The 26,961-nt window shown below is 51.1% G+C and overlaps 1 protein-coding gene across 1 annotated transcript; it reads left to right on the top strand.

Annotated features, from left to right (window-relative positions):
• Positions 1–738: 738 nt before the first annotated feature.
• LEXM (lymphocyte expansion molecule) lies at positions 739–26,589 on the top strand. The gene is made up of 10 exons (XM_045987456.1): positions 739–809; positions 3,143–3,230; positions 3,710–3,874; positions 3,998–4,120; positions 8,955–9,092; positions 9,269–9,424; positions 10,880–11,041; positions 12,283–12,408; positions 13,942–14,075; positions 26,517–26,589. Exons 1-10 carry the CDS (start codon positions 739–741, stop codon positions 26,587–26,589), a joined length of 1,236 nt encoding a protein of 411 aa, XP_045843412.1.
• Positions 26,590–26,961: the final 372 nt, after the last annotated feature.

Below are 26,961 nucleotides of genomic sequence, written 5' to 3'. Positions count from 1 at the left end.
TTCTCCCTCTCTGAGCCTTGGTTTCTTCCTCTGTGTAATGGCATGGGAGGGGCTTTCAAGAGGGAATGAGCTGGTTGCTAGGACCAGTGTGTTGCTATGATGGGGAGGCTTTGGGCTGACGTGGGTGGGCGGCTGCCTTGTGGCAGAGCTGACTCACCCCTGCCTGTGCCTGCTCTGGCCTGTCTGGCAGCCAGGATTCCCCGCCTGCCAGACCTTGGCCTATATTCCATGGTGATCCCTCCATGAGTCCTGGAGCCAAGGGGCTCAGGCCGGGATCGAAGCTGCAATGCAGCCTCAGGAAGGTTCTGGCCCCACTGACGACACTTGGACAGATGAGGGGTTGGTCACAGGGCCTCTCCTGTGCACAGGACTTCCTAGTGGACACAACCCCACTTCATGGACACCTCCAGAAGGCTCCTCTGCGAAGTAGCAAGCAGTCACTGCCCAAGTCACAGACAACGAACTTGAACTCTGACCACTGTCATGTGCCCAACGCCACCAGCTGGAAGGCAGCAAGAGCCAGGATTCAGATGTGACTCTCTTTGAGGATTTCTGCGTGACTGGGAAGTTACTCTAGATGAATTCCTTTATTGTGCACTCATCATTCAACAAATATTTACTGAGCTTTTACTGAGTGCCAGGTACAGCACCAGAAAGGGAGTGAGATACAGTCTCTGCCTCTGGACTTTTGCTAGGGCCCCTTGCGAGGGCTAGGGATGGCCTCATTGAGATTCTGCTATGTGCCAGGAGCGTGCTCAATCATGCTTGCAGTCTGGAGGGAAACAGAGATTATTAGCTTCCTTTTACAGGTAAGAAAGTGACGAATCAGAAAAGGAAACGAATTGCCCACATCTGCTCAGTTGGGAGGGGGTAGAGCCTGTGCTTAGATGACCAAGGGTGTGTGTCCCCAGGCCTGGCACCTCTGACCGCCAGCTCAGTGGTGCGGGGTGGGCACTGTGCCAGACATGGCCATGTGCCTGCCTGGCCTAGGGCATGAGAGTCCAGCCCACAGCTATGCCGACGTCTGGACTTCTAGTTCAGGGCTATACTGGGATGTCAGAGGATACTGGGTGAACCCTGAAAGGAGACACACTGTCCTGGGAGCCCGACTCCACCACAGACTGGATGTGACCCCAGGCAAGTCCTGTTTTTCTCTGGCTTCTGCCCTGTCATCATCAAATGGAGTGTGGCTCTGTGCTGTGCCTCAGCCTTAGACCACTGGGAGGATCAAATGTAATCATGAGAGATGATAAGAGATGTAGCATGACCAAGGGACACTGATCGAGGGATAGAGGAGGAGGAGGGGGAAAGGGAGCTGACCATACCCTGCTGGGGGACTCAACTCCTTTCTTTCCTTTTATTCTTCCTTTCTTTTTCTTTTTTTCTTTTTTTGTTTATTTATTTGAGAGAGAGAGAGCATGCACGAGAGGTGGGAAGGTCAGAGGGAGAAGCAGATTCCCCACTGAGTAGGGAGCACAATGTGGGATTCCATCCTGGGACTCCAGGATCATGAACTGAGCTGAAGGCAGCTGCTTAATTGACTGAGCCTCCCAGGCGTCCTTCAACTCCTTTCTTGACTAGCACTTCATACACACACTTAATGATGAGTTTGGAATTCTCCTCCTCCAGGAAGCCTTCCCTGACCTACCCACCTACAGGCTGGGTCAGAGGACTCCTTCTCTCATATGCCTGGCCACACTGCGTGGTTACTGGTTCCCCCACTAGATTTTCAGGGCCAGGATCAGGCATCTTACACAGCGTCTACCCAAGGTGGGAGTCTGGGGGTCTGTGGGGGACAGATGAGCCCAGCCTCCATCTCTGCGAGCCTTCCCTCCCTCTCTGCAGTCCTCCGTACTCTGACTCTCCTTGTTGGCTCCCACTTTCTCCTCCTTCCCTCTCCGAAGTGGAGAAGGAACGGGGATGCCCTCTTCGTCCAAGCCGAGCCCTCTCTGCAAGCCCCGGTCCCCCCATGAGCGTCCGTTAACAGTACGAGGCATTTCGGAGCCTTGCTCTAATAGGTTCCGCGCCGCCCGCCGGGATAAAGCAAGACATCAGAAAGGGTTCCTCCACACATGACTCTAAATCCCGACCAAATGGCATCCATATGAACCACCAGGAAAGCCATTAAAGCCGCAGGGCTCAGAGAAGGATCTCAGGCAAGGTGCCGCGGAAAATGTGCAGAGCGGAAGCAGAACGGCAGGGGGCGCCTGTGGGCACAGACGCGTACAGAATCTCCCGCGAATCACAGGTCACAAGGCCGGGTTGCCGCGGCAGCAGTGGCCGCTGGCCTCAGCCCCAAGAGTTACCCTGGCGGGAGTCCCGACTGAAGACCTCGCCTACGGGATTGGGGGAGCCGGGCCATGGACACCAAGTGGTTTAGCGGGGCACCCTTCGGGGTGCAGAGCCACAGGTGGGGGTTCCCCCCAGAGGCGCAGCTGGAGTCTGGGGGAGGCGGGAGCGACCGGAGCGGGCCTGGCAGTGAGGAATGGGGGGCCCGTCTTTCTCTCCGGGTCACACTGGCTGCCCTTCTGGGCCTGGGCCTCGTTCACCATCCTTAAGTGCTTTGAAAGCGTTTGGAGAGCACCTGCTGTGGGCCCCGCGCAGAGCCCGGGGAGGTCACTCCGCCCAAGAGAGGTGGGCAGGGTTTCAGTGCAGGGCCCCCCCCCCCCCCACATTACACCATCTATGTGTATCACCTACTCTGTGCGGGGCGCAGTTCTAGCATCCGCAGACATAACAGCGAGCATAGGGCAAAACCCGTACTCCGGGGTTGGCAGTTCTCGCCGGGAGGGGTGGTTGGAGTAGATAATAAACCGAAAGGAAAAAGATATAAAATGTTGGGTAGTGATGGGGCTAAGGAGAGGCAAGCTGGGAGGAGAAGCTGGGAGGTGCTGGCAGGCAGTGCTTGGAAGAAGAAGATGACTTTTGAGTAAAGGCCCCCAGCAGAGGGGAGGGGACCAGGCAAGGGTGGTGTCCAGGTGGGGAGAAGCAGGAAGGACAGAGACCCTGGGGTTCCAGCAGCCCTGCTCCTGCTCCACCAGCCAGGTCCTCTGGGAAGCCAATACTGCCACCCCCCAGAACTGTCCACATGGGGTCTGGGGGCCAGGTCTTGGGCTCTCACTGGGCCTCTGTCCCTCCCTAGGTTTGATGTCTCTGCAGTTTACCCCAGCCAGAAGAAATTCAGCACCTTCACGGAGGCCCCGTACTCCAGGCTTCATTCTTTGGACCTGGTAAGTTCATGTAGCTTCCCTGCAGCCCTAGCTCTTCCCCCTGCCCCCCTCCAGTGCCTTGCCATTGGGGAGGAGTTGTGTCACTGTTGTGCCTTAACACCTCTCCAAGCCCCTAGTTGGAAGCACAGAGCGTGGCTCAGAGTCAGGGTGTGCTGATAAGCGCAGGACTGGGGTGAGGACAGCGTGGGTTGGGACCACAGAGCCCTGGGGAGCATTTCCTCTCTGGCAAGAACTGGCTGCAGGCTACACTGATGATACTACCCTTCCCTGCTATAGGGGAGTATAAGGGGATCAACGACAGAGGGTGTTGTGATGGTCCTGTGAGGGCCATGCCCCTCTGCCCCTCGGTGCTGGGTTGGGGACTAGGGGGTAGGGGCTGCAGCAGGTTCTGCCTGTCCACCCCCAGCTCAGGGTGGCCTCTGGGGGGAGGAAGTTGCTCTGTGGACAGAGTCTGTGGCTGTGACTGTGCTCTGACTCAGTCCCACATAGGACCTGGGACCTACAGCTCCAAGGAGACCTGCTTTAGCAAGAAGAAGCTCAGAAGGGAGGTGGGCACAGGCTGGGCCCGGGCCCAGGAAGCCGTCCGGCTGACCCAGCTGCCCCACTTCCAGTACCAGACCATCATGAAAGAGAAGCAGCTGCAGGTGAGTCCTCCCAGGCCCTGCAGGGCTCCTCCCTTAGGGAATGCCACCACCCTCCAGACTCCTTCCTGGGAGGACCTTCCCAAGCTGAAGGTTGTCACCCTCTGCTTTCTTCTCTTGGGGCAGAAGGAGAAGCTGGGGCCTGGCTCCTACAACCTCAAAGACTTTCTAGAACAGCTGAAGGAGAAGCCCTGCAGCACCCGGGGGCTGCTCAGCTCGGGGGAGGTTCGCTTCCGAGGACTCATTGGGGTAGGTGTCCTCAGGTACTGGGGAGGATTCCCCCCATGCTCCCCTCCATCTGCAGAGCATGCAGCCTGGCTGGTGCTGGACACACCGCTCCTCGTGCCATGTCCTCCCCAGGCTCGGCCAGGCTCTCCTCTGGGTCTCCCAAACCCCCGTGCCTCCTGCTTGAGTTCAAGGGCCGTCATACATCCCTGTGCCTGTCCCTCACCGGCCCAGGAGCTCCCAGCCAGCAGGGATGGGTCTGGTTCATCTCCGAGTCCCAAGCACAGAGTCCAAACATCTATATATTAGGTGCTCGACAAACTCATCCATCTGTATGTCCATCTGTCTAGCCAGCAAATAATGGCTGAGCATCCACTAATTGCCACGCACTGTTCTCGGGCTTGGGGACCGAGCAGTGAGGAAGATGAGACACCCCCCCCCCCCCCCGCATGGAACTGGGGCCCTAGTAGAAGGCACAGTGGTACAGAGAAGCAAATCCTGTACCATCAGGACCGTGAGGAAAAATGAGACCAGGAAGGGATACAGAGTGAGGGAGGTGCAATTTATAGGATGGTCAGAGAAGACCTCTGGGAGGAGGTGACCTTTGAGCAAAACCTGCAGGACATGAGTGCTGGAGAGAGCGGGAGAGCGTTCTAGGCAGCGGGAACAGCAGGTGTAGGCAGGAAGTTGAACCTGCGGGCAGGAGGCCAGTGTGGCTGGAAGGAGGGCCAAGCCAAGAGCGGAAGGAGGAGAGACGGCAGAGGAGTGAGGGCCAGAGCGCAGGACCTTGCAGCAAGGCAGGGCTTGGGGATCGATCCAAGCGCTGTGGCAAGACTGTGGAGGGTTTGGACAAGGGAAGGGCCTCATTTACATTTTCAGAGGAGCACCCTGCTCCTGGGGGTGGGGCTCTGAGGCATCCAGATGGGGGAGGTGATGGTGGTAAGGGGTGGAGTGGCATCCGTGTGGGTGGGGGCATCATCCCATATGGAGAGAACAGAGTGGAGTTCAAGCTCAGGATGGGCACGAGGGAGAGGACAGAAGTCACACCCTCCCGGAGCAGAGCGCGCTCTGAGGTTTACTAAGCGCCCTCCTCCCTGGCCCTGGTGCTCTCCGTACTGGATGCTCTTGGTTTCCTTCCAGCTCCTCAAATGGGCCAGGCTCTTTCAACTGGGGCTTTCCTCCTGCCATTCCCTCCACCAGAAGTTTTATTCCTGTCCCTCTCCCTTGGTCAACCTCCCCTGCTGCCCCTCGGTCAACCCTCAGCTGTCAGCTCCAAGGTCACTTCCTCCAGGAAGCCTCCCTGACCCCCACTAGGTGACAGATAGCTCCCTTTCCTAGCAGTCCTGTTCATGGTTGTGTCTAGTGTTTCTGCTCCCCTGGACATCAGCCCCCGAGGGTGAATGACATCCACCTGGTCGGCTCACTGTGGGACTCCCAGGTCTTAGCTGTGCCCAGCACTCAGTGGGCACACAGTAGGTATTTGTGGACGGAATAAGTGCATGTCTGTCTGCTAAGTACGAGGTGTCCCCAAACGTTCTCAGGGTTTGCAAGCCTTCCAGGTGAGGCCCGGGAGGGAGGCTCTGAGAGGATAGATAAGCCTTTTGCCTTAGGCAAGCAGGAAATGTCCATCCCCAAAGCCAGGCCCTTTCTCTCTTCCTTACCTCGGTGAAGACTGGAAACGACAACTCTTCGTATCTTTAGGCACAGATGCTGTTCCCGGAGAGGGGCTGCCCTGAGGCATTTCAAACTGAGTCATTACCTTCAAGTCTAAAGTAGTAACAATTGACGAGTTCCGCACGCGGGCCAGGTGCTGTACTAAGCCCCTGAGTGTACCAATTAGCCTAATCCTCACAACACCCCTGTGAGGTCAGCCCTATCATTATCTCCGGTTTACAGATGAGAAAAAGCCCAGAGAGCTTAAGTAACCGCCCAAGGTCACAGAGCTATGAGTGGTACATGCAGGATTTGGATCCAAGGGCGACCCCACATAAGCCGTGTACTTGACACCTAGGTGGGCTCACTGGGATTTTGTTCCTTGGTGGCCCCTGGATGACAGTCTTGGCCAGAACCCTGCCCAGATGGTGACAGAGAAATAAGCCTGATGCTTCCTACCTGTGTTTCCAGCCCCCAGCCCCAGTGCATCTGTGAGTGTTGGCTGAGTAAGGGTGGAATGTCCCACAGCCTGGCCCTCACTTCCAGCTGGTTCTTCTCCTACTTTGTCACCGTATCTGCTCCTGCAGTAACCTCCCCCAGGCCCTGTGGGATTTCTCTGAACCACACTCCTGGGCTCCGGGCTGGACAGCAAGCTCAAGGAGGTGGCCCTGCCCTGGTGGATGCAGAAGGCAATCCCTCGGGAAGCTCACGTCCAAGGCCCATTTTCTGTCTTCTTGCTGTGAGACCTGGGCTGGGAGCCTGGTGGCCTCCTCTGGGTTACAGCTGCCCCCTGTCCAGAATGCTGACCCCTCCATGGGTCCAGCTAAAAAAAAAAAAAAAAAAGTGCCAATTCCTTCATTCCCACACACCTCCCCCAGAATTAATCACTCCTGCCTGGGGTCCTAAAGTGCTGATAGCCATACATTCCAGTCAAAATCGTGGACTTTCAGGGCGCCTGGGTGGCCTAGCTGGTTAAGTATCTGCCTTCGGCTCAGGTCATGATCCTAGGTTGTTGGGATGAACCCCACATCGGGCTCCCTGCTCAGTGGGGAGCCTACTTCTCCCTCTGCCTCTCCCCTTGCTTGTGTTCTATCCTTCTTTCTCTCTCTGTCAAATAAATAAATAAAATCTTAAAAAAAAAAAAAAGAATAAGAATAAGAAAATCATGGACTTTCACATCAGCCTAGGTGTGTTACTCCACCTTGAAACCTAAAGGGTTGAAGGAAGAGATGAGCCCAGGGCTCTGGGCTCGGCACTGTCCATGGACTCCAAGCGCAGTGGTCACTCTCTGTTGTAACTGATGCTGCTGCTGCTTCTTTTTAAGATCTTATTTATTCATCTGAGAGAGAGAGAGAGCGCACACAAGTAGGGAGGAGGGGTAGAAGCAGAGGGAGAAGCAGACTTCCCATCCAACAACGCAGGACTAAATCCCTGGGATCATGACCTGAGACAAAGGCAGACAACTGAGCTACCCAGGCACCCCTATTGTAACAGGCACTTCTAAGGCCACCTTGAAGGTGCCCCCGGGGCTCATGGTCCTCCCACCCCTGGGGCTTACACAGGGCCTTGGGAATCAGCTCAGGAAGAAGGTGGATTTTGCAGCTGGAAGCTTAGTCGCTGCTCCTTTCTGGAGGTAGGACCTTGGACTTGAGGTCTGACTCTCTGAACTGTTTCTCCATCTTTTAATTGCGGATGGTGCTGATTTCCTCTCATTGGGTCATCTCCAGGACCAACGTCCTGAGGCTTCTGAAGCACCTCACACACCACGCAAGGACCCAGCTTCCTCCCTGGGGGCTCCTGAGCACACCTGCAAACCCCGGGCCCTGGAAGGAGGCATTTCATGGTCCTGTCCTCTGAGGGCAAACAGATCCCCACAGGGCTTCCTGTCTCCTCCATCCTATCTTGTGGGGCTGCTTCCCCAGGCTGGTTCCGGTGGGCAGTGGGCCAGGCTGAGCCATCTGTGGGGCGGCAGCGACCTCGTGTGGCTGAGAGAAGCAGCGCAGCAGCAAACGTTCCAGGTCTCTCTCCAAGGACCACCTCCCCACACCAACCCACCCACCTACCTGCACTGCAGGGGGGGGCTCCCCTCACCCCACCTACAGAAACCATACTTCCAACCCTGGCAGTGGAAGCTCCAAATACTCACTCCAGCCGCAATTCTCCGTCTCTCCTTCCCCCTCAAACTCTCCTTCTCCTGACCCCCAAGACAGGCATCCTTTGGTGCCCAGTATGGGCTGAGCACTGTGCAGGAGACTTTATAGACATGTTTAAAACTTCCTCCTCATTGTCCTGGAAGAAAAACATTACTATCTCCGTGTTACAATGGTGGACCCTGAAGCTTAGAGGTCACTCAGCTATGGAGCAGCAGAACTAGGATTTGAACCCAGGACCCCAGATCTTCCAGGTCACAGCATCCTTCATAGCACAGTGAGAACCCCATTCATGCAAATGCAGGGCTATAAAATGGGTGTAATAGATGGCATTTCTAAGACCACCGAAGCCGGCGACTGTCTGGGGTGATAGGGAAGGAAGGTTTCATTCCCAGGAAAGATGACATTTGAGTTGGCTTTGCAGAATTAGACTTTTCTTTTCTTTTTTTAAGATTTATTTATCTGAGAAAGAGAGAGAGAGAGCGCCTGAGCACACGCCTGTGAGGGGGGGTGGGGGGGCAGGAGCTGAGGGAGTGGGAGAGGGGAAGCAGACTCCCCGCTGAGTGAGGAGCCCTACCCTGGGGTTCAATCTCCTAACAGAGGGAAATCATAATCTGAGCCAAAACCAACAGCTGGACGCTCAACTGACTGAGCCGCCCAGGTGCTCCAGAATTAGAATTTTCCGAGGCCAAGAAGGCAGGGAGGGCATTTTGGGGGGTGGTAACAATGCAAGCGAACACAGGCAAGGAGGCTGGCAGAATAGCATTTGGCGAGCCGCAAGGAACCCAGCTGGGAGGAGTGTGTGATGGAGGAAGGCTGCAACATGAAATGAGTTGGCCAAGCCAGTGGGGCCCCCAGGAAGAGCCTGAACTTGGGACTGAAGGTTCCAGCAGTGGTGAGCTGTGTTGACACCGAGCAAACTGTGTGTTGGGCTGTGGTTAACACACAGGGGCCCCGAACATCCCGTTCCCCTCCCAGGGGCTTCTCTTCCTCAGACATACTCCGCATAAGCAGAGGGACTGGTGACCTTTATGTCCCTCCTTCCCCCCTGACAGAACTACTATCCAGGCCCCGGAAATTATGGGGTGAAGGGCAACCCATACACAAAGCTGGAGGAGAAGTCCTGCAGCCGCTCTCACTCTGAGGCCCACCCGTGTCAGATGACCCACAGGACACCCCCCATGGCTCATCAGGTACCCCTCCTCACCTGGCTGGGCCTTGCCTGCCTTTCTGCACAGTCCTGGGCCAGTGGGGGTACGGAGAGGACTCCCGGGGCTGATGGGGAAACTGAGTCCCCATGAAGGAGGGGGGCAGGAAGGGCCTGCTTCAGTGGTTCTCCTGGGGGACTGTCATCTGTGCTCTGTTCTAGGGGAGTGGTCTGGCACCAGGCACCTACTCTTTCAAAAGTGGCATTGAGGCGTACCTGGCAAAATCCGTGGGCACCCGCGGCTTCTACGACACGTTCTCTGGTGACCGCAGCAAGCCGCAGCCTTACGGGCATTTCTCAGTGCAGGTGTGTACCCAGGTGAGGCGTGGAGCAGGTGTTCCCCGCCGGTGTGGCCAGCCTCACTCCCCGCACCGGGAGCACCATCAGCCTGTGCGCTCCTCACGGCCCCCGTGCGACGGGGCACCCCATGTTCGGTGAGGAAGTGGGGTGTCCGTGCCTCTGGGAAGGAGAAGAGCTAGGGTCTGAATACCAGCACGTCTGTCTGGCTTCACCCGCACAGACCGCAGAGGAGGCGCGGAGGATCACAGTGCCAGGGCTGGATGCCACAGGGCCCCTGACGGCACAGGTGTGGGCGCCCCGTTATTTCGGAAGCACTTTCCAGGCATCATGGGCCCAGCAGTGCTGTTAACGAGCCAGAGACCTGGAGGGCCAGGAGGGCGGGAAACTGAGGTCGGATTTCAACTCCCAGCCCACCTTTCCTGCCCCCGTCACGCTCGTCGTGGGATCCTTGGCATGGTGTTTTGCTTTCTTCCCGTTTGTGGCGACTGGAGTTCAGTCTCCGTCCCACGGCCCGCTCACTTTGTCTCTGCTTGCTGTGTGAGTTTGGGGGCAGGTCGGAGTCATGGGCGTGACCACCACTGTGGCGCTTCTAGCGGGGAAGGACACACAATCATGAGTACACACCTCACAGAGTGTCGGCAGGTGGCGACGAGGGGTTGCTGGTGGTGAAACGTTGACACGCTTCCGACCGGTGGGCGACTTGCCACGGAATAAACCCTCCCACCCGGCTCCTTGCCAGGGCCTCCCACATGCCCCCACGACCAGCTACTGACGTGGTCCCATCCCAGCACAGCAGGGGCCGTGGGAGAGAATATTTTTTATTATCTGAAGAATAATAAACTTTAATTTTTGGAGTATTTTTAGGCGCACAGCCTACCCGAGCAGCAAACCCAGAGTTCCTATACCTCCTTGGTGTCCCCTCCCTGCCCAGCCTCCCACACAGGCCACCTTCCACCCCGGGGTGACAGATGTGGTACGATATACTGACATTATCATCACCCAAAGCCCATGGTCCTCCTGAGGCGTCAGTCTTCTCCTCCTGAGGACTGTGTCTTCTACAGGTTTGGAGAAAATGTCCATCATGATAGTGTCCTACAGAGTAGATCACAGCCCAAAAAACTTGCTGTGTTACCCCATCACGCTGGTTTTTTAGATATTTGGGCCACTGCTCCTGCCGAGGATAGGATGCCGGCCATAATGCCGTTGAAATGAGCACAAAAGTGAAGAAATGTGCAAACAGACGCTGGTTACGTTGTCCAGGGTGCACGGACATGGAGGCTGTGAGACTCACTTGGCCCCAGGCCAGGGCTGCATCTCTGCTCCACCCCCCACTTGGGGACATGGGGAGGCAGGATGGACAGCGATGCCTCCTTGTGTGGCCACTTGCTTTTCTCTGCTGCTGAGGGTCCAGAGAGGGGGCCCGGGTTTTCCTGGCCTAACAGACACTTTTTTTTCCCCCTTTCTGTTTCTCAGAAAAGAAAGCCCAGGGAACTGATGAATTTTACGAGCTTCGTGGAAGAACTTAACTCACGTCACAATAAGAAGCGTGGGGTTTTTTCGAAAATTTCTCGCAACCCGGAAACCCCTACAGAAAGGATTTACTGGGCCACCCTTAGCCAATGCCCCCGAAAACTAGTCAGTGTCTCCCCCCTCCCCATGACATTATTTCCTTCTTCTCTTGGGAGGGGGTTCTCCTTCGGGGCCAGCATGGGATGGGGCTGGCTATTTCAGGGGAAAGGTCAGCCTTGGGTATCAGACCCACATGGTTTCTAGTCCTGGTCTTGCCTGTCTTGTCACTCTGAGTAAGTCCCTCCCACTCTCTGAGGCTCAGTTTACTCTCTTGTCCTCTGAGCATACCCAGGTGGGTTGAGAGAGATGAAGGTCTGGAGTTGGCAGCTTTGGGCTTGGAACCCCCCGAGTGCCCCTGGAAAGAAGCTGAGGAGGGGCGCCTGGGTGGCTCAGTGGTTTAAGCCGCTGCCTTCAGCTCAGGTCATGATCTCAGGGTCCTGGGATCGAGTCCCACATTGGGCTCTCTGCTCAGCAGGGAGCCTGCTTCCCTCTCTCTCTCTCTGACTGCCTCTCTGCCTACTTGTGATCTCTCTCTGTCTAAATAAATAAAGTCTTTAAAAAAAAAAAAAAAGAAGCTGAGGAAACATGGGGCAGAGCAGAGTGTGAATAAGGGGTCTACCCTGACAGGGGACTGCCCACCTGCTCCTTCCAAGGGAATGGGGCACTCCTCTCTGGGGGTGGGGCGGCCGGTGACCTGGATAGGCCCCCCAGGCAGGACCTGCTCCCCAGGGAGAACGGCTCAGGCCTTGGGAAGGAGTAGGGCCCGGAGGAATGAAAAAGGGTGCCACCATTTCCTGAATGCCTGCTCTGGGCCAGGCATCTTCCAGCACCCCAAAGTAGGAGTTAGCATTTGCATTTCACAAAAGGAAACTGAGGCCCCGGAGATGGGAAGGGATTTGCCCAGGCTCCACCAGCAAGTATGAGAAGAAGCCAGCTCCTCCAGCTCCAAACTCTGTGTGGCTTTCACTTTCCAGGTTGGAAACACCTCTATGGCCCTCCCAGGCCTATGGGCCCTTGGGAACCCTGAAAGAGGGGTCAGGCTGATGGGTGGGGTTAGAGTGGGTGGCATGGGTTATGAGGGCTCCACAGGGCTCCTGTGGACATCCTCCATAGGGCATCCTCGCAGAGGATGGGCTCCTGGTGAATTGGAAGATGGTTGGGTAAACCCCTCCCGCCCCTGTTTTTGGCTCAAGGCCCAGGGCTGCCAGGTCAGCATGAGGTCAGCGACCCAGAGCCCTCACCTGCCCCGGCCCCAGGCTGACACTGCCATACCCCTCCAGCGTTCAGCCTCCATTCCTTACCCCTAGGCCACATCGGGTCCCGGTTCATGGCTTCCTCCAAAGACAGAATGTAAACGAGCCAACCAGCCACCGTTCCTGTTCTCTTCCAAGCGGATGGGCATAAAGGCCTGCCAGATGGTTTTGGGAAGCTGGGTGAGTGGGTCTGGAGTGGGAGGTACATGGTGATGGGCAGGGAACTCCCTTTTATCTCTACAGGCAGCCCCAAGCCCTCCTTGCCCTTAGGAACAGAGGCTCTGTGTGAGCCCAAACCCACTTCTTTCTCCCGAAGGGACGAACACCGATTCCCACTGTCTGATTTCTCTAAGGCAATGGTTTCCAGACTTGAGTGGGTATTAGCATCCCCTTGGAGGGCTTGTTAAAACAGATTGCTGGGTGTCCTGCCAGAGAGTCTAACTTGGTAGCCTGTAGTAGAGCCTGGGTGTCTGCATTTCTAACACCTTCCCCGGTGATGCTGCTGCCGCGCTGCTCCAGGGATCACACTTTGAGAACCGTTGCTCTAAGGGACGTCACCCCAGAGCCATCCCATTCTCTGATTTTCCGAGGGGACTGCTCCCTCCATTCTCTTTGTATTTGTCTTGGGGCCTCTGGGGCAGTTAGCCCCCTTCTCATCCTTGGTGAAGCAAGATCCCCTTCCGTCGCCGACCCCCTCCCCAGAGGCAGCCATCCCCATGTGTGTGATGTAACCATTCGTTACTGTTCTTGTATAACGGCTAAGCTCTCGGGTTGCATGTGCGAGCCTTCTTCATTTACACAAATGGCCCTAGGCATCGAGCTCATTCTGTTTCTTACTCCCGCCCTTCAGTCTTTAAGTGCACCTTTCACTGGGTTCTAATAGTCAGAGGGGGCATGAATCCTAAGTGAACGGCTCCATGAACGGCCACAGAACGGACTCACCTGTGTCTTCCCATGATGCTTCCACTGCCTCCCCTCACACCCCTACACCTGCCTTCCTGTGATGCTCCCGCTGCCTCCCCTCGCACCTCAACTCCACCCCACCTGCTCACCCTCCGGAGTGCTGGCTTGGCCGCCACTGTGCTCACACCCTGTCGCCCTGCCTGATTCTCAGGAGGACCCGCTAGTCAGCTCTCTACAAGCTTCTGTTTTCTCACCCCAAGCCGGCACCTCCTGCAGAAGAGAGGGTCTTTGCTTGGGGACCCCAGAAAAGGTATTTAGATAAGAGCCAAATGCTGCTACCGCAGGGCTGGCCACTCCAGAGCAGAAGGGGTGAGGTGAGATCCACGTTCTGGGGCAGGAGGCACACCACCGGGACCTTGCTGCCGACCAGACTGGCCTGTGGCCTGTGGGCAGCACCTCAGACCCTGTCTGGCTCCTGTCATCTCCCAGGCCATTGTTGGCACAGTGGCTCCGCAGGTGCTGGGGTTCCTGGCCCGCCATTGTCCCTCCCTCCCTGGTGACTGGGCAGGTGGCTTCTCTCAGAACGTCTCTGTTGGCGCCTCTTGATTATATCAGCGACTGTTCCCAAGTGAGGTCACACGCCGAGTGAGATACGAGGGGTTAGGACTTCTGCACATCTCTTTGGAAGACACAGTTCAAGCCCTAACAGGTGGAATAGGGAGCAGTGTGTGTGGTGGGGAGGGGCTGAGTTCACGTCTCCATGCCAGGCCTGGGGCTTGCTAATGTCCTGCCATCCTCTCCCTCGTGCAGAACCCTGTAGGTGTGGGTCGGTACCTCAACACCTGGCTGGCGGAGACCAAGGACCATCGACAGCGATATCGGTCCCTATTCCTGGGTGGATCCAAGCGCTACCCCTCAGACCCGGCCAGAGACAGGCTCATGCAGTGAGTGCTCCCGGAGCTCTGGCAGAGGGGCAAGGGCTTACTCTGGGGCGGGCTGGGGTTCCCCCCTTCTTCCCCTCCCACCAGCTTGTGCTCGCTTCCCATGGGAACACAGCTATACGGCCCCTGGGGCCAGCCCGACAGCGAGGCAGTGGAGAGGGTTCAGATTGCCGCCCGTGCTGCTTACCGGCTGTGTGAGGTGGGGCGCGTCCATTAACCTCTCTGAGCCTCCTTTCCTTCAACTGTGATGAGCAGAGGACTGTGGGGCCCCCAAGCGGAGGCTCTGTCTAAAGCTCCTGCTAAGGAAAAGGGGCTCAATGCTAACTCCTCCACCCACAACCCTCACCGTCTCAGTGCAGCCTTGGCTGGCTTCCCCATGCAGAATCTCAGTTTCTTGGTGTTCGTGATGGGGTTGCTAAAACTGGTTTCAGGGAGCTGTTGTGAAGCCTAAGGAGAAAAGGTGCCTGAGATGCCACGGCTAAGTGCAAAGCAGCTTGTAAGCGAGCTGCTGCCATATTTTATTGACCCAAGAGGCCATCAGGTTCAATGTAATCTCCATTTCAGAATGTTCAAGCGTGAATAAACATGCACTCTAGATCATTCTGCTGTTGGAAAATCTGTGAGGGCATGAGGACCGGATTGCTCGGGGAAAGCCCAACTTTTAAATGCTTATTTTTAGCAATAGTGCTGTTGTGTCTTTGTTCTTGATTTATGCCCTTGTTTGGGGGGGGGGGTTAAGAAAAACTGCACAACTGATTAACAGTTTGCTTGGAAACAAGATGTTAGGTTGGAAATATTTTTCCTCCAGAATTTTGAAGACTTTGTTCCATTGCCTTTGAGAATTCAAGCATGGTGAAAATTCCTTGGCCATTCTGGTTTTCTGTCCTTTGAATGCGTCTTCCTCTCTAGAAGCTTTTAGAACCTTCTCTTTGTCCTTTGTGTGCTGAAAGTTCACGATGAAATTTCGTCTTAAATAATCCTAGTGTGAGTCTGTTTTCACCTACGGTTGTGGGTACTTAGTGGGTTCCTTCCATCTGGGACAATTTTCTGGGGAGATCACTTGGTGATTTCCTCCCCTCTGCTTTGTCTCCCTTCTTTTAGATGAAGATTAATTATCCTGGTTTGATGTTTTAGCTTTCTTATCTTGTTTTTTTTTTTTTTTCTTTTCTTATTTCCCATCTCTGCCTTTTCCATCCTACTCTTTGGTAAATTTCCCTTGTCCTTATCTTTGAACCCTACTATTGCCTTTTGAAATTTTGGCTTCATCTTTTATAGTGTGCAAGAGCTCTTGAGTGTTGTGGATTGCTTTCTTTTCTTTTCTCTTTTCTTTTCCTAGCCCCCAGATCATTGTCTTATATGCCATATGTTCTTTTATCTGAAGATAACAATGACAATTTCCCTTCAGTTTACTCTTGTCCTCTGCATGGCCTGTGGTTCTTCCAAGTTCCTTATTTCTTTGACCTGTGTTGTTCGTGTTTAAGAGGAAAGCACTAACCAGGGCTGTGAGTCTGGTGGGGCTTGTCAGTTGGTGGCTTCACCCGGAGTGAGTAGATGATGGGGGTCTGGTCCTTCTTTTGGAAGACCCTCCATGTCAGTGTTTGTAGGTGCTTTCTGTGGGACAATTCAGTTTCTCTAGAAAAGGATCCTACATCCTGGGGTAGGCAAATGTGGTTGCTGGTATTTAAGGGAGGAGGCAGGGGGATCTGAAGCAGGGTATGGATTTCTGCCTACTTCCTCTATTCTGATGACAGTGCCAGTCTGCCTACCTTCCACTGTGCCCAGCCTCCCCCGCTGGAGTCACTATGCATACTAAACCTCCAGTCTTCTATTGGGTGGGTGAGGAATGGTATGTGTGTGTGTGTGTGTCTAACTTTCCCTCTGTTTTCAGCCATTGGTCTTGTGCCTGCTTTTTGGTGCCTTCAATTCCTGGGTCTCTCTGGGGTTTGTGGTAGGAACTGGCAGGTTTCTCACCGGCTCCCCCTATTGGAAGCAGCTTGTTCCATTTTCCAAAAAAACATGTCACACTCCTGGTCCCCTGATATTGGCCTCTCCTTTTCTCATTTGTCTATCTTTAAAACACTCCTTTGTAGTCCTTTCAGGAGACTGAAGAAGGAGCAGAGAGAGTAGAGATAAATGCATGTATTCATCTGCCTTGTTTAATTGAAAATCAAATGGAACACTGTGAGTGTGCAAAAGCACTTTCTTCCTCATTTTAGCCAAGGTGGTTGGGTCTATTTTATGGGTGCTCAACCAGGACCAGAGAGGGAAACAACTTGCCCAAGGTCACACAGCTGGTGGACTATAGAGTGGGGACTTGTATCTTGTCTTTCTTTCCAGGGCAGGGCCCTTCCCATCACACATGCCCACGTGAGGATTTGGGGGTTCCTGCAGGGTTCCTCCTCCCTGGCCACCCTGTCAGCGAAGCTCCATTCTATATACTGTTTTCTCAGCAAAGGCCTGCAGGGAAGCGAAGGAGGCCCCATCCCCATTATACCCTCAGCTTTCTCCTCTGAACATCTGCCTTCCCTGTGGGTCTGAACTTCCCCTTCACCACTGTGATCACATCCAGGACTCAGTCTTGTGAGGTTATAGGACTCCCTTTGTAACCTGGTTTAGAATTCTGTCTGCTGCTTAGCTGTGTGAATTAGGACACGTTACATGAATACAGACTTTGCTCTGAAAAATGAGAGTGAATGAAACAACCCACTTCATAGAGTCTGCTTTGAGGACAGAAGGAGATGATGCTTGAAAAGGTGCTCTGCCTGGGGATTCCGGTTGGCAGGTGTGTGGCAAGTCCTAGCTTCCTTGTTCCTTAGCAGCTGCTATGACTGGGCGGAATTCTATGTTTTAGTTATATAAGGGCTGAGTTCTTTAGAGAGCCTCAGAGTGCACATTAACCAGGAGAAGAAACGATGACAATTTAACTCACCCTCTGCTGTCAAAGAAGGAAAAGTATTAAGAAGGGATGGGGGAGATATGGGAGGGCACTTGGGTCCTGAGGGAAGTTGGGGGCTTTTAAAGATGAGGCCAAACTACTAAATATGACAGTAAAATGCTACAGGTTTCTCATGAAGTCAAGAACGAAACAGGGATGCTTTTGTCACCAGCATTATTCAACACTGGTGTGGTGGTTCCAGCAAATGCGGTAAGACAAGAAAAACAAATAGGAAATAAAACTCTTAAGGAAGAGCAAATCATCACAATTTATAATATGTTTACCTAAAATAGTCCAGGAGGGTTCATTTTAAAACTGTAAAGGTGAAGAATTTCCTCTGATACTGTGGCCATAACTAATAGAAAACATAATTGAGAAAAAGGGAAGGATTTCATTCTTCGTAGCAGCACCATTGATAAAATGCATTGGGATAAACTTAATAAGGTGTAGTTAAGGCATACATGAAGAAAAATATAAACCTTTGCTAAAAGATGTCAGAAAAGGCTTGAATAACTGGAAGGAATACCATGTTCATGGATGGAAAGATTTGATATTGGAAAAAATAGTATTTCTCCCATTGATGTACTTATTTAATGTCATTTTAGCATATTTCAAGGGGCCAGTAGGTGGAACTTGATACATTTATTATAAACTTTATCTGAAAGATGAAATACATATGAATATTAAAAATAAAAGTATAATGAACCTATTAAAATATATTTCCATATTCATAGACAACACGCTCTGGAGAACTAGGCCCCAAACTGTTGCTCATGGTTAGCTCTGGAGTGTTACTAGGGTCTTTTGCATTCTACTTTGTTTGTTTTATTTCTGAGATGTTTGGATTTTTCAGGAAAAACATATAACATTTTTATAATCAGAAAAAAAATAAGGCAAATAGAGGACAAGCGCTCTTGAGACAGATTACACACATTGTATGTTCTCCATTTAGACCCATCTCCAGCCAAGAGTCACCCTTTGTTTTTCAGACCTCAGTTTTCCCATCTGTAAAATGGGAATGATTTATACCCGACAGGGACATAGTCAAGGCCTAGGAATGTTACTGAAGGGAAGTCAACCAGCAGACCCCTGTGGGTGTCTAATTGTCAGGCTGGTATATGATTCACCCTGGGGCTCTGGTTTGACATTGTCCCTGTAACCCTGACCCACTTGGGGTTCATGGGTCAGGAGAACTGTGTCACAAGGCATAGTAGGTAGGTCATAGGTGGGAAAAATGATTCCCTGATAAGCTCTTCCACGGATTCATTTGAAAAGCCTGCTCTGTGCTTGGTTCCATCCTGGGTATGTTTGAGCTGCTGATTGTTTTCAGGTGACTAGAAATGTTCTCTCATTCACTCACTGACTTTTTCATTCTCTGATTTCATATTTTAATTTCTAATTGCTCTTTTTTGTTTTCTAAATGTTTTAGTAACACCATTCTCTTATTTCATGGATACAGTGCTCATACTTTCAAGATATTATTGATTAAGACAAGTTTGCCTGACTATTGTCTCCTTTTACCAAATGCTTTTTTCCCCTACCTGTATATTTGTTTTGGCCTCAATATTTCATATCAGAGGTTTTTCTCAAATGTCTGGTATTTCTTGGCTGTGCATTCATGTCTAACTAAAAATCCAACTGAAAGCTCTGGTTGATTATGGACTGCACATAGGACAACCAAACTGAGTGTGTTCACTGTTTTCAATGTCAGTGTTGTGAGATGTTCTGTCTTTTACTTTGGTGGAAGAAAACTCTTCTGGGGGTCTTGGCTACCAGAGCTCTAAGTAGAGAAGAGCCTAGAGGACTCCATATTTAGGGACTGGACCTCCATTTGTTTCCATTTTAAATATGGTACCCATGAGATCACCTGTGCCTGGTGTCATCTGTACAAAGAACCTCTCTGTCTCCAGAGAATAAATTTTCCAATCTTCATTCATGAAAAGCACTCATCTGGCTGCAGAGAGTGGGGAGGGAAACTGATACTCCGCAGACTCTCTATCAGTATCTTGGGTTTGGTTCTGCTTTCTCTCTTACTTCCAGAGGTACCTGGTGCTGCCGATTCGTCAGCCTCTGGAGTGAGGGAATTCCTAAATTTATCTTCTGCTGGCTTAGGGTTTAGCTTTCTTGGGTCTGCTAACTTAGTTATCATTCTTCTATCTGTTTTTTAACTTCCAATTTTTTTTTTTACCACCTGCTTCTTCTATTCTTTTTGTCCTTGTGAGTATATGCTTTAAAAATTTTTATTCCTTTACTCTTGTTTTAGTGGGATTTCACAAGGGAGATAAGTTAATGTATGCATTCAGCTCACTTAAAGAGTGGTAGAATTTCTGAGTTTCAAAGATAAAATAAAAGTCTTTTTTAAAAAAAGTCTTGTATCACCTCTAAAAAGACAAATAACCTACAACTTAAATAAAAGACAACCAGACATGTTTTGGGTCTCTCTTCTGACACATGGATAGAAAACATTGTGTATGGAGTTCTCTATATAAGCAAACTGTCATTCATGTGCAAGGCAAATAGAGATGCACAAGGATTTAGGAAATATACTGAATGTGTCTTTTCTGAAAATAGTACTGGGGGATATACTCCAATCAAATGGCAAAGGAATTAGCATGGAGAGCTCAAAGAAAGGGGAAGACAAAATAGATCTGGTTATGAGATACCAGATAAATTTAACCCATAAAGAAAGAAAAAGTGGTAATGCAAATACCAAGCAAGTAGAATTCAAGGCAGAAATATTAAATGGGACAAAACTGGGTATTTCATCATTATAAACAATGAAAGCCATAAAGAAGTTATAATAACTGAAACTTTACAACCCTAAAATAACAGTGACAGACTCCCACAATCTTAATGAGAGTTCTGAATAGACTTGTTTGAGGATTTGACAGACAGGCTATATAAATAATTATTTGGAGGATTTGAATAGGTGTACTTTACTCCATATCATTTTCGGATATGGAACATGTTTAAAAGTCAATCGTCTAAGAAAATCTCGTTAAAAATGTTTAAGTTTAAAACATCCTACATAGAAAATTTGGTCACTTTTTCTAAACATAGTACAATAAAACAAGATGTTAACAATAAAAGGATAGTCCCCCAAACCAAGTATTTGGAAATTAGGAAGTACGCTTCTCAGTAGCTTTTAGGTCTAAGAGAGAGTCAAGTTTGAAAGTACACACTCTTGGGGCTCCTGGGTGGCTTAGTGGGTTAAGCCTCTGCCTTCGGCTCAGGTCATGATCTCAGGGTCCTGGGATTGAGCCACACATTGGGCTCTCTGCTCAGTGGGGAGCCTGCTTCCCCCCCACTCTTTCTCTCTGCCTGCCTCTCTGCGACTTGTGATCTCTCTGTCAAATAAATAAATAAAATCTTTTAAAAAAATAAAAAAAATTACACACCCTTTAGAAATTAATTATAATAAAACCCCTATATCCAGTTGGAGCAAAATTTAGAACTTTGCTTGTGATATTGAACAAGAAAGATTGAAAGCAAAAGAAGCACAAGAAGTCATTTGACTCTAGAAGTTTAAAAAAAATCAAAACACGTAAAAATAAAGCCAGAGTTAAGAATGAGAGAGAAGGAAGGGAGACGGGGAGGATGGAGGCGTTCTTACTGGATCCTGACAGCCGAGTGCTGACTTGCTCTTGTTGACCCCTGCCTGTGGCCCCCGCATGCTGGTTGTGATGACGTGTGCACGGGGGGAGATGCATGCAAAGTCCACGGGCTGCGCAGGAACCGTAGAAGACAAAGGGTCAATGTCAGTGTGCCATCTTCCCTGCTATATGCATGAGTTAGTGAGGCTTGGAGAGGAAGTGACCGCCACGTAGAGGCAGGGCAGAAACGGTGCCCCGACTCTGATCCTGGGCTTCAGCCTCTCCTCCTGGGCCCGGTTTTTGGAGGAGGCACTGATGGCAGAACACATGTCCTCAAACACTTGGCTGTCGCCAGTCCAGGTGAGGAAAGGCGTGTGTGGGAGAGTTGTGAAATCTTTTCCTGGAATATGAAGTGACAGCTAATCTGTGTCACCACTCACCCTCTGACCCTCACCTGCTTCTTCCTGCCCAACCATAGGGTTCTGGGCTTCCAGCTGAGCAACCTGGGATTGAATTCCTGCATGGGAAGGACAGCCTTTTGGTTTTCATTCTTTAGATCTGTGTATGCAATAGGTGTTTCATAAATGTGCTTGTTTGACCAATGACCACCGTTTCCATCTGACCAACTTTCTGGCGCTTACAGCCAGGACTTGAAAAAAAAAAAAGATTTCTGATTTTAATGTTTCTTTCTTTTTTTTTTTTTAGATTTTTTTTTTATTTGACAGAGAGAGATCACAAGTAGGCAGAGAGGCAGGCAGAGAGAGAGAGAGAGAGAGAGAGAGGGAAACAGGCTCCCCGCTGAGCAGAGAGCCCGATGCGGGACTCGATCCCAGGACCCTGAGATCATGACCCAAGCCAAAGACAGAGGCTTAACCCACTGAGCCACCCAGGCGCCCTGTTTCTTTCTTTTTAAAGATATTTATTTATTAGAGAGAGTGCATGTGAGTGGGGGAGAGGCAGAGGGAGAGGGAGACAGAATCCCCAGCAAACTCCCTGTTGAGGGCAGAGCCCAACGCAGGGCTCGATCCCACAACCCTGAGATCCTAACCTGTTCCAAAATGAAGAGTCAGATGCTCAACTGACTGAGCCACCAGGTGCCCCTCTTTTTTTTTTTTTTTTTTTTTTTTCCTGTAAGTAGGCTCTAAACCCAACATGGGGCTTGAACTCACGACCCTGAGATCAAGAGTCGCATACTCTACCGGCTGAGGCAGCCAGGACCCCAGCCTCCAGTTCTTTTTATTCTGTCTGGCCCACCCTCTTGCTGTGTGGACAAGAGAACTCTGTGCTCTAGCCAGGCCACGCTTTGCACCACTCTCCATGGGTTGGCCACAGTGACCAGTCCTTAGGATATCTTTTTGTTCGTTCCTGTCTGGAAAACCCCTATTCACCCTCTACAACTCTGCTTAAGTACGAAGCCTTTCCTGATTTGTCTGGTTAGTGTCTATCCTCAATCTCCTGTGATTCCCCAGCTTGAGGGGCGTTTCCCCCTTATGCTGTAATTACTTTCTCGCCTGCTGTGGTCCCTACCGGATACAGCTTCCAGATTCAGCTTCTTGATTCTGGGGCTCTGGTGTCTCACTGGCCTGCACAGAAGGTGCTCAAGGAGTATTTGTTAAAGGGGGAGTCGGGGCATTAACTGGTGAGACGGTCCGGAGTCTGGATGACTCCATGAAAGGAACATGTGGGAAATTTCCAGTTTGATTTGGCAGAAGATTATTTTTCCCTTTAAGCTTTTTTGCCTGACATTTTTTTTATCATGAAAAATTTCATACAGAAAAAATGGAAAGGATTTTTACCATGTACATCTACATACCTACCACTTAGATGATATCACTAACGTTTTGCTCTTCTTGCTTTATGACCTCTCTTTCTACCTATCTGTCCTTCTGTCCATCTGTCAGTCACCTTATAATTTGATAACGTGTCAAGTAGATGGCAGACAGCAATACATTTCCTCCTAAATACTTCAGCATGCATACTACCTTTTTAGGATTTTAAACTAAAGCCATAGTCCTTGCTCAGAAATCTGAAGTTGAAATCCTAAATATCCATTCTTTGTAAAAATAATAATGATAATTATTCTTGGAGCACGTTTATGACATACAAAGTGATTTCGTAGGCATTTGCTATATACGATGACTTTAAAAGGGAGATCTCACTCTCGATGCTTTCCATTTGAGACGACTGAAATTTGGAGTGAGAGTTCCCAAAAAGTCGCTGCCAGTCAATGGCGTTCATGCACACCGTCCTCGGAGGCTCACTGCGCAGTTGCTGCATGCCAGCCCCATCCTGACTGCTGGGATGGGGCGGAAGAGACCCAGGCAGCAGCTCTGCCCCACAATGGTGCCCAGCTTCATGCAGAAGACACTCACCCCTTCCCATAGTGATAGGGCAGCTGAGAAGGAGGATTGGGGCAAGTGGACCCAGGACTTCCGTCTCCAAACCCAGATACTTCCCTTGCTCTTTCCCCATGGTCTTCTGGAGGATGAGACAAGGAGGGAGGGCTTTTCTGACCCAGGAAGGCTAAGCCAGAGAAAGCCTTTACTGTCTCCCTGTCCTCATCCCATCTGCCCCCCACGGGTCAGTTTCCTTTGATTTCCTGGCCCTTGGTATATGCTGCTTTGGTCGGAGATTTAGGAGTTTGGACTGGAAGAGGAAACCCTTAGGAAGCTCAGCATGGAGTCCCCTCCCTCCACAATCCCACTACACATTTACTGTGGAAGTATGGTGACTGCTATAGACACAACGTGGCACAAAGGAAATATTGGGTCTTAAGCTCCAAGGGAAGGCAGAGAAGAGAGGAAGTCATATTTTTACCCTTCCTTCCTTCCATCCTCCTTTATTTTTGGTAGGAGTGGGTGGGGATAGAGGCTTTAGCTTACTTCCAGGCTGATGGGCAAGGAAGAAGCAGGTGATTCAGTTGCAAGGTGGTGGAACCCACCTCTTGTTCAGGCTGGAGGGGCAGTTTCCCAAGTGCAGAAAAAGGTTGACCTTGGATGAAGGCAGGAGGTGGGAAAGGCATAGAGGCTGATGAGCCAGTTAAATGTAAGCCAACAATTTCTAGGGGGCAGGGGTTTTTGCTCAGAAAGTCCTAGGCAAATGGGGCAGAGGGGAGGGATTGGTTTAGAATCAGGTCCATGACAGAGGGCTCGGCAAAATGCTGTGTGAGCATGGTGTGCAGAGAGAGGAGCCACAGTCTGCATGGGAAGATGGTGCAGAGATGGTGGTGTCCCAGGCTGCCAGCTTGGGCATGGACAGGTGACAAGCCTGGCCAGCTGGGGGTGGCTGAGTGGTGGGAGGGTGGGGCCCAGGAGAGCGGGTGGCAAGAGATGGAGCGAGATGGATCGGCACAGCAGGATTGCGGCGTCCTAATGCAGGAGTTTGCAAACAGATACCTGTGACTCAAGCAGCCCACAAGCTGTCCTCAGAGTGCTGTCCACACAGAAGGAGGTCTTTGGAAAGGGCCACTGGGAAGATGTAATATTGGGGTGGTACTTGGCTTTGCCTCTTTGTGTCTGAAATGAAGGGACCTTAAGGGGTGATGATACTTTATACGGTAGACCCTAAAAAAATGAGCTCTTGAGGAGATGGGTCTGTTGGTTGGCTGGGGCTGGCTCGTCTGGGATGGTCTTGGATGGGACAACTAGATGCTCTTCCACAGGGACTCATCCCTCAGCAGTCTAGCCTGGGCTTATTCTCACTGAAGAGGCAGAGGTTTGAGAGAGGACATGTTCAAGGCCTTTGGCAGCCTAGGCTCAGAGAGGCAGATCCTGACTTCTTCCGTATTCTGTTGGCCTAGGCAAGCTGTAAGTCCAGGCCAGATTCAAGGGCAAGGGGAAGCTGACTCTACCTCTGGATGGGGAAGCTGCCGAGTTCAATGAAAAGGGCTCAGATACATGGAGAAGTGGAGACTGGGATCCCTTTCACCTTCTGTCTATGCCAGGAGCTGAACAGGATTGCATCTCCAGCCCAGCTGGTCCCGGCCGTGTTCTTCCCAGGAGGGTTCACTTTTTCCAGGGAAGAGAACACGTTTAGGACAGAGAGAAGAGCCTGAGCAAAGGACAGGGAGCAAAAAAGTTCAGGACGTCTGGAAAAGATGAGATGGTTCATTTTGGATGATGCGTGGAATGTGTACAGGGAGAACAGCTGAGAAGAGGGCAGATAGGACTGGCTAGGTCAGTCCTCAGGGACTTGGAATGCACAGCCAGGCTGCTTGGACTTTATCCTGCCTGCAAAGAGCCACAGGAGGATTTCTTTAAAAGTCATATTTACGGGGCGCCTGGGTGGCTCAGTGGATTAAGCCGCTGCCTTCGGCTCAGGTCATGATCTCAGGGTCCTGGGATCGAGCCCCGCATCGGGCTCTCTGCTCCGCGGGGAACCTGCTTCCTCTTCTCTCTGCCTGCCTCTCTGCCTACTTGTGATCTCTCTCTGTGTCAAATAAATAAATAAAAATCTTTAAAAAAAAAAAAAAGTCATATTTACAATAGTATAACCACGTACAGTAAAATTCACCCTTTATAGGAATAAAATTCCGTGAGTTTTGACAAATGCCTGTGATCATGTAATCACCAAGGTGGGCGAGATGTAGAATATTACCGTTGCCCCAAGGGCTTCCTTGTGCCGTTCTTAGTCAATCTCCTCCCCCTCCCCCAGCCTCTGGCAACTACTGCCGGGACTTCTTCCCTAGAGTTTTGCCTTTTCCAGAATGTTGTGTAAGTGGAATCGTGCCATAGGTACAACTTGTGTATCTTTTCTTTTGTTTTACGTGGCGCTCTTGGGGTTCACCCGTGTAGTTGCGTGGAGCAGTAGTTCCCTTTGAATGCGGAGTTGTGTTCCACTGTATGGACGTACTACAGGTTTTTTTTTTTTTAATACATTTCCAAGGTGAGGGCCATCTGGACTATTTCTAGTTTGGGCCATTTTGAATGAAACTGCTCCAAACAGTCACGTGCTGGTCTTTGTGTAGATACGTGCTTTGGTTTCTCTTTGGCAAATATCTACCGTAGAGTGTCAAGGTCACGTGGTATGTATAACTTTACAAGAAACTGACAAACTGTTTCCTGAAGTGGCTGTACTGTTCTGTATCCCTGTCAGCCGTGTGTGGGGGCTCTTCTTGCTTCATACCCTTGTCAGTTTACATGGAAGTCAGACAATAAACAAACGCATAAATGTGCCTCACGCAATGGCTGCTAGATGCAGTCAGATACACAAAGCAAAGGGTTCTTGAAATGCCATCTTCCAGATGGCTCTGGGGATGGAACCAGAGTCTCCAGGGCTTCCCTTTGGAGGAAAGAATCAGAACAGTGCAAGGGACACTAGGCTGAGGGGCTCTGGGCTGGAATTCTGGCCCTGATTCTGGCTACCACAGTAACCTCAGGCCAGTTCTTGCCTCTTTCGGACCCTCAGTCTCCCTTGGGCTAGACGATCTTTTTTTTTTAAAAAGATTGTATTTATTTATTTGACAGAGAGAGAGCAAAAGCATGAGGAGAGGCAGGCAGAGGGAGAGGGAGAGGGAGAAGCTGGTCTCTACTGAGCAGAGAGCCTGATGTGGGCTTGATCCCAAGACCCTGGGATCATGACCTGAGCCGAAGGCAGATGCTTAACCTACTGAGCCACCCAGGTGCCCCTAGATGATCTTTCACGTGCTAGGATTTTGTACTTGAAGTTCTTATAAACCAACTTGGAGGCTCTTGATGAACTGAAGTAGGTGCAAAGGAAAGGAATCTCCTTTTTAGAACCAGGCTGTTTTGTTGCCGGAGGTCAGCCATTTTGTCCTCTTACCCATATAGGATCCCTTGGGAAGCACAGCCAGCAGGTACCTGTTCCTCGAACCCCCCACCCCGGGTGCCTCTCCAGGGATGAGGACTCCGTCCTTCCAAGGGACCAGTTTCATTTTCTCTTTCTGTCTTTTTAAAGGGAAAGGATTACACCTTTTACTAAGGGGAAGTGCCCTCCACCAGTGGATTACAATTCAGATCCTACTCCTTAAAGCTGCATATGAAGGACAGCCTGTGGTGACCAGAGGGCCCAAAGGCCTGAAGACAAATTTGGGATGGGAGGTAGAAGTGGGACTCGGGAGTGTGGGGAAGGACTTAGAGAAAGGACACATGGGAATGCCTGGGAGAGGGCAGGGATACAGTGGGATCACTTTTGCTGGAGACATCGTGATGTCAGCTAGGACAGCTGGGGCCAGATATCTTTTGATAAGGAAGATCAACTATCTTTAGAATTCAGATTAGCCAGTGGCACAAACATGGGAGCAGATGGACTAATGGAACTTCTTCTATTCTAAAGCCAAATTGCTTGACTCCCTGATCATTAAAATCCAAAAAGAGGCAGAAAAGTGTAACATATGTCAGAA

This window comes from Meles meles, chromosome 1 (assembly GCF_922984935.1).
Source record: "Meles meles chromosome 1, mMelMel3.1 paternal haplotype, whole genome shotgun sequence".
In the NCBI taxonomy this organism is placed as follows: domain Eukaryota; kingdom Metazoa; phylum Chordata; class Mammalia; order Carnivora; family Mustelidae; genus Meles; species Meles meles.
This window is presented reverse-complemented; position numbering and strand designations above follow the sequence as displayed.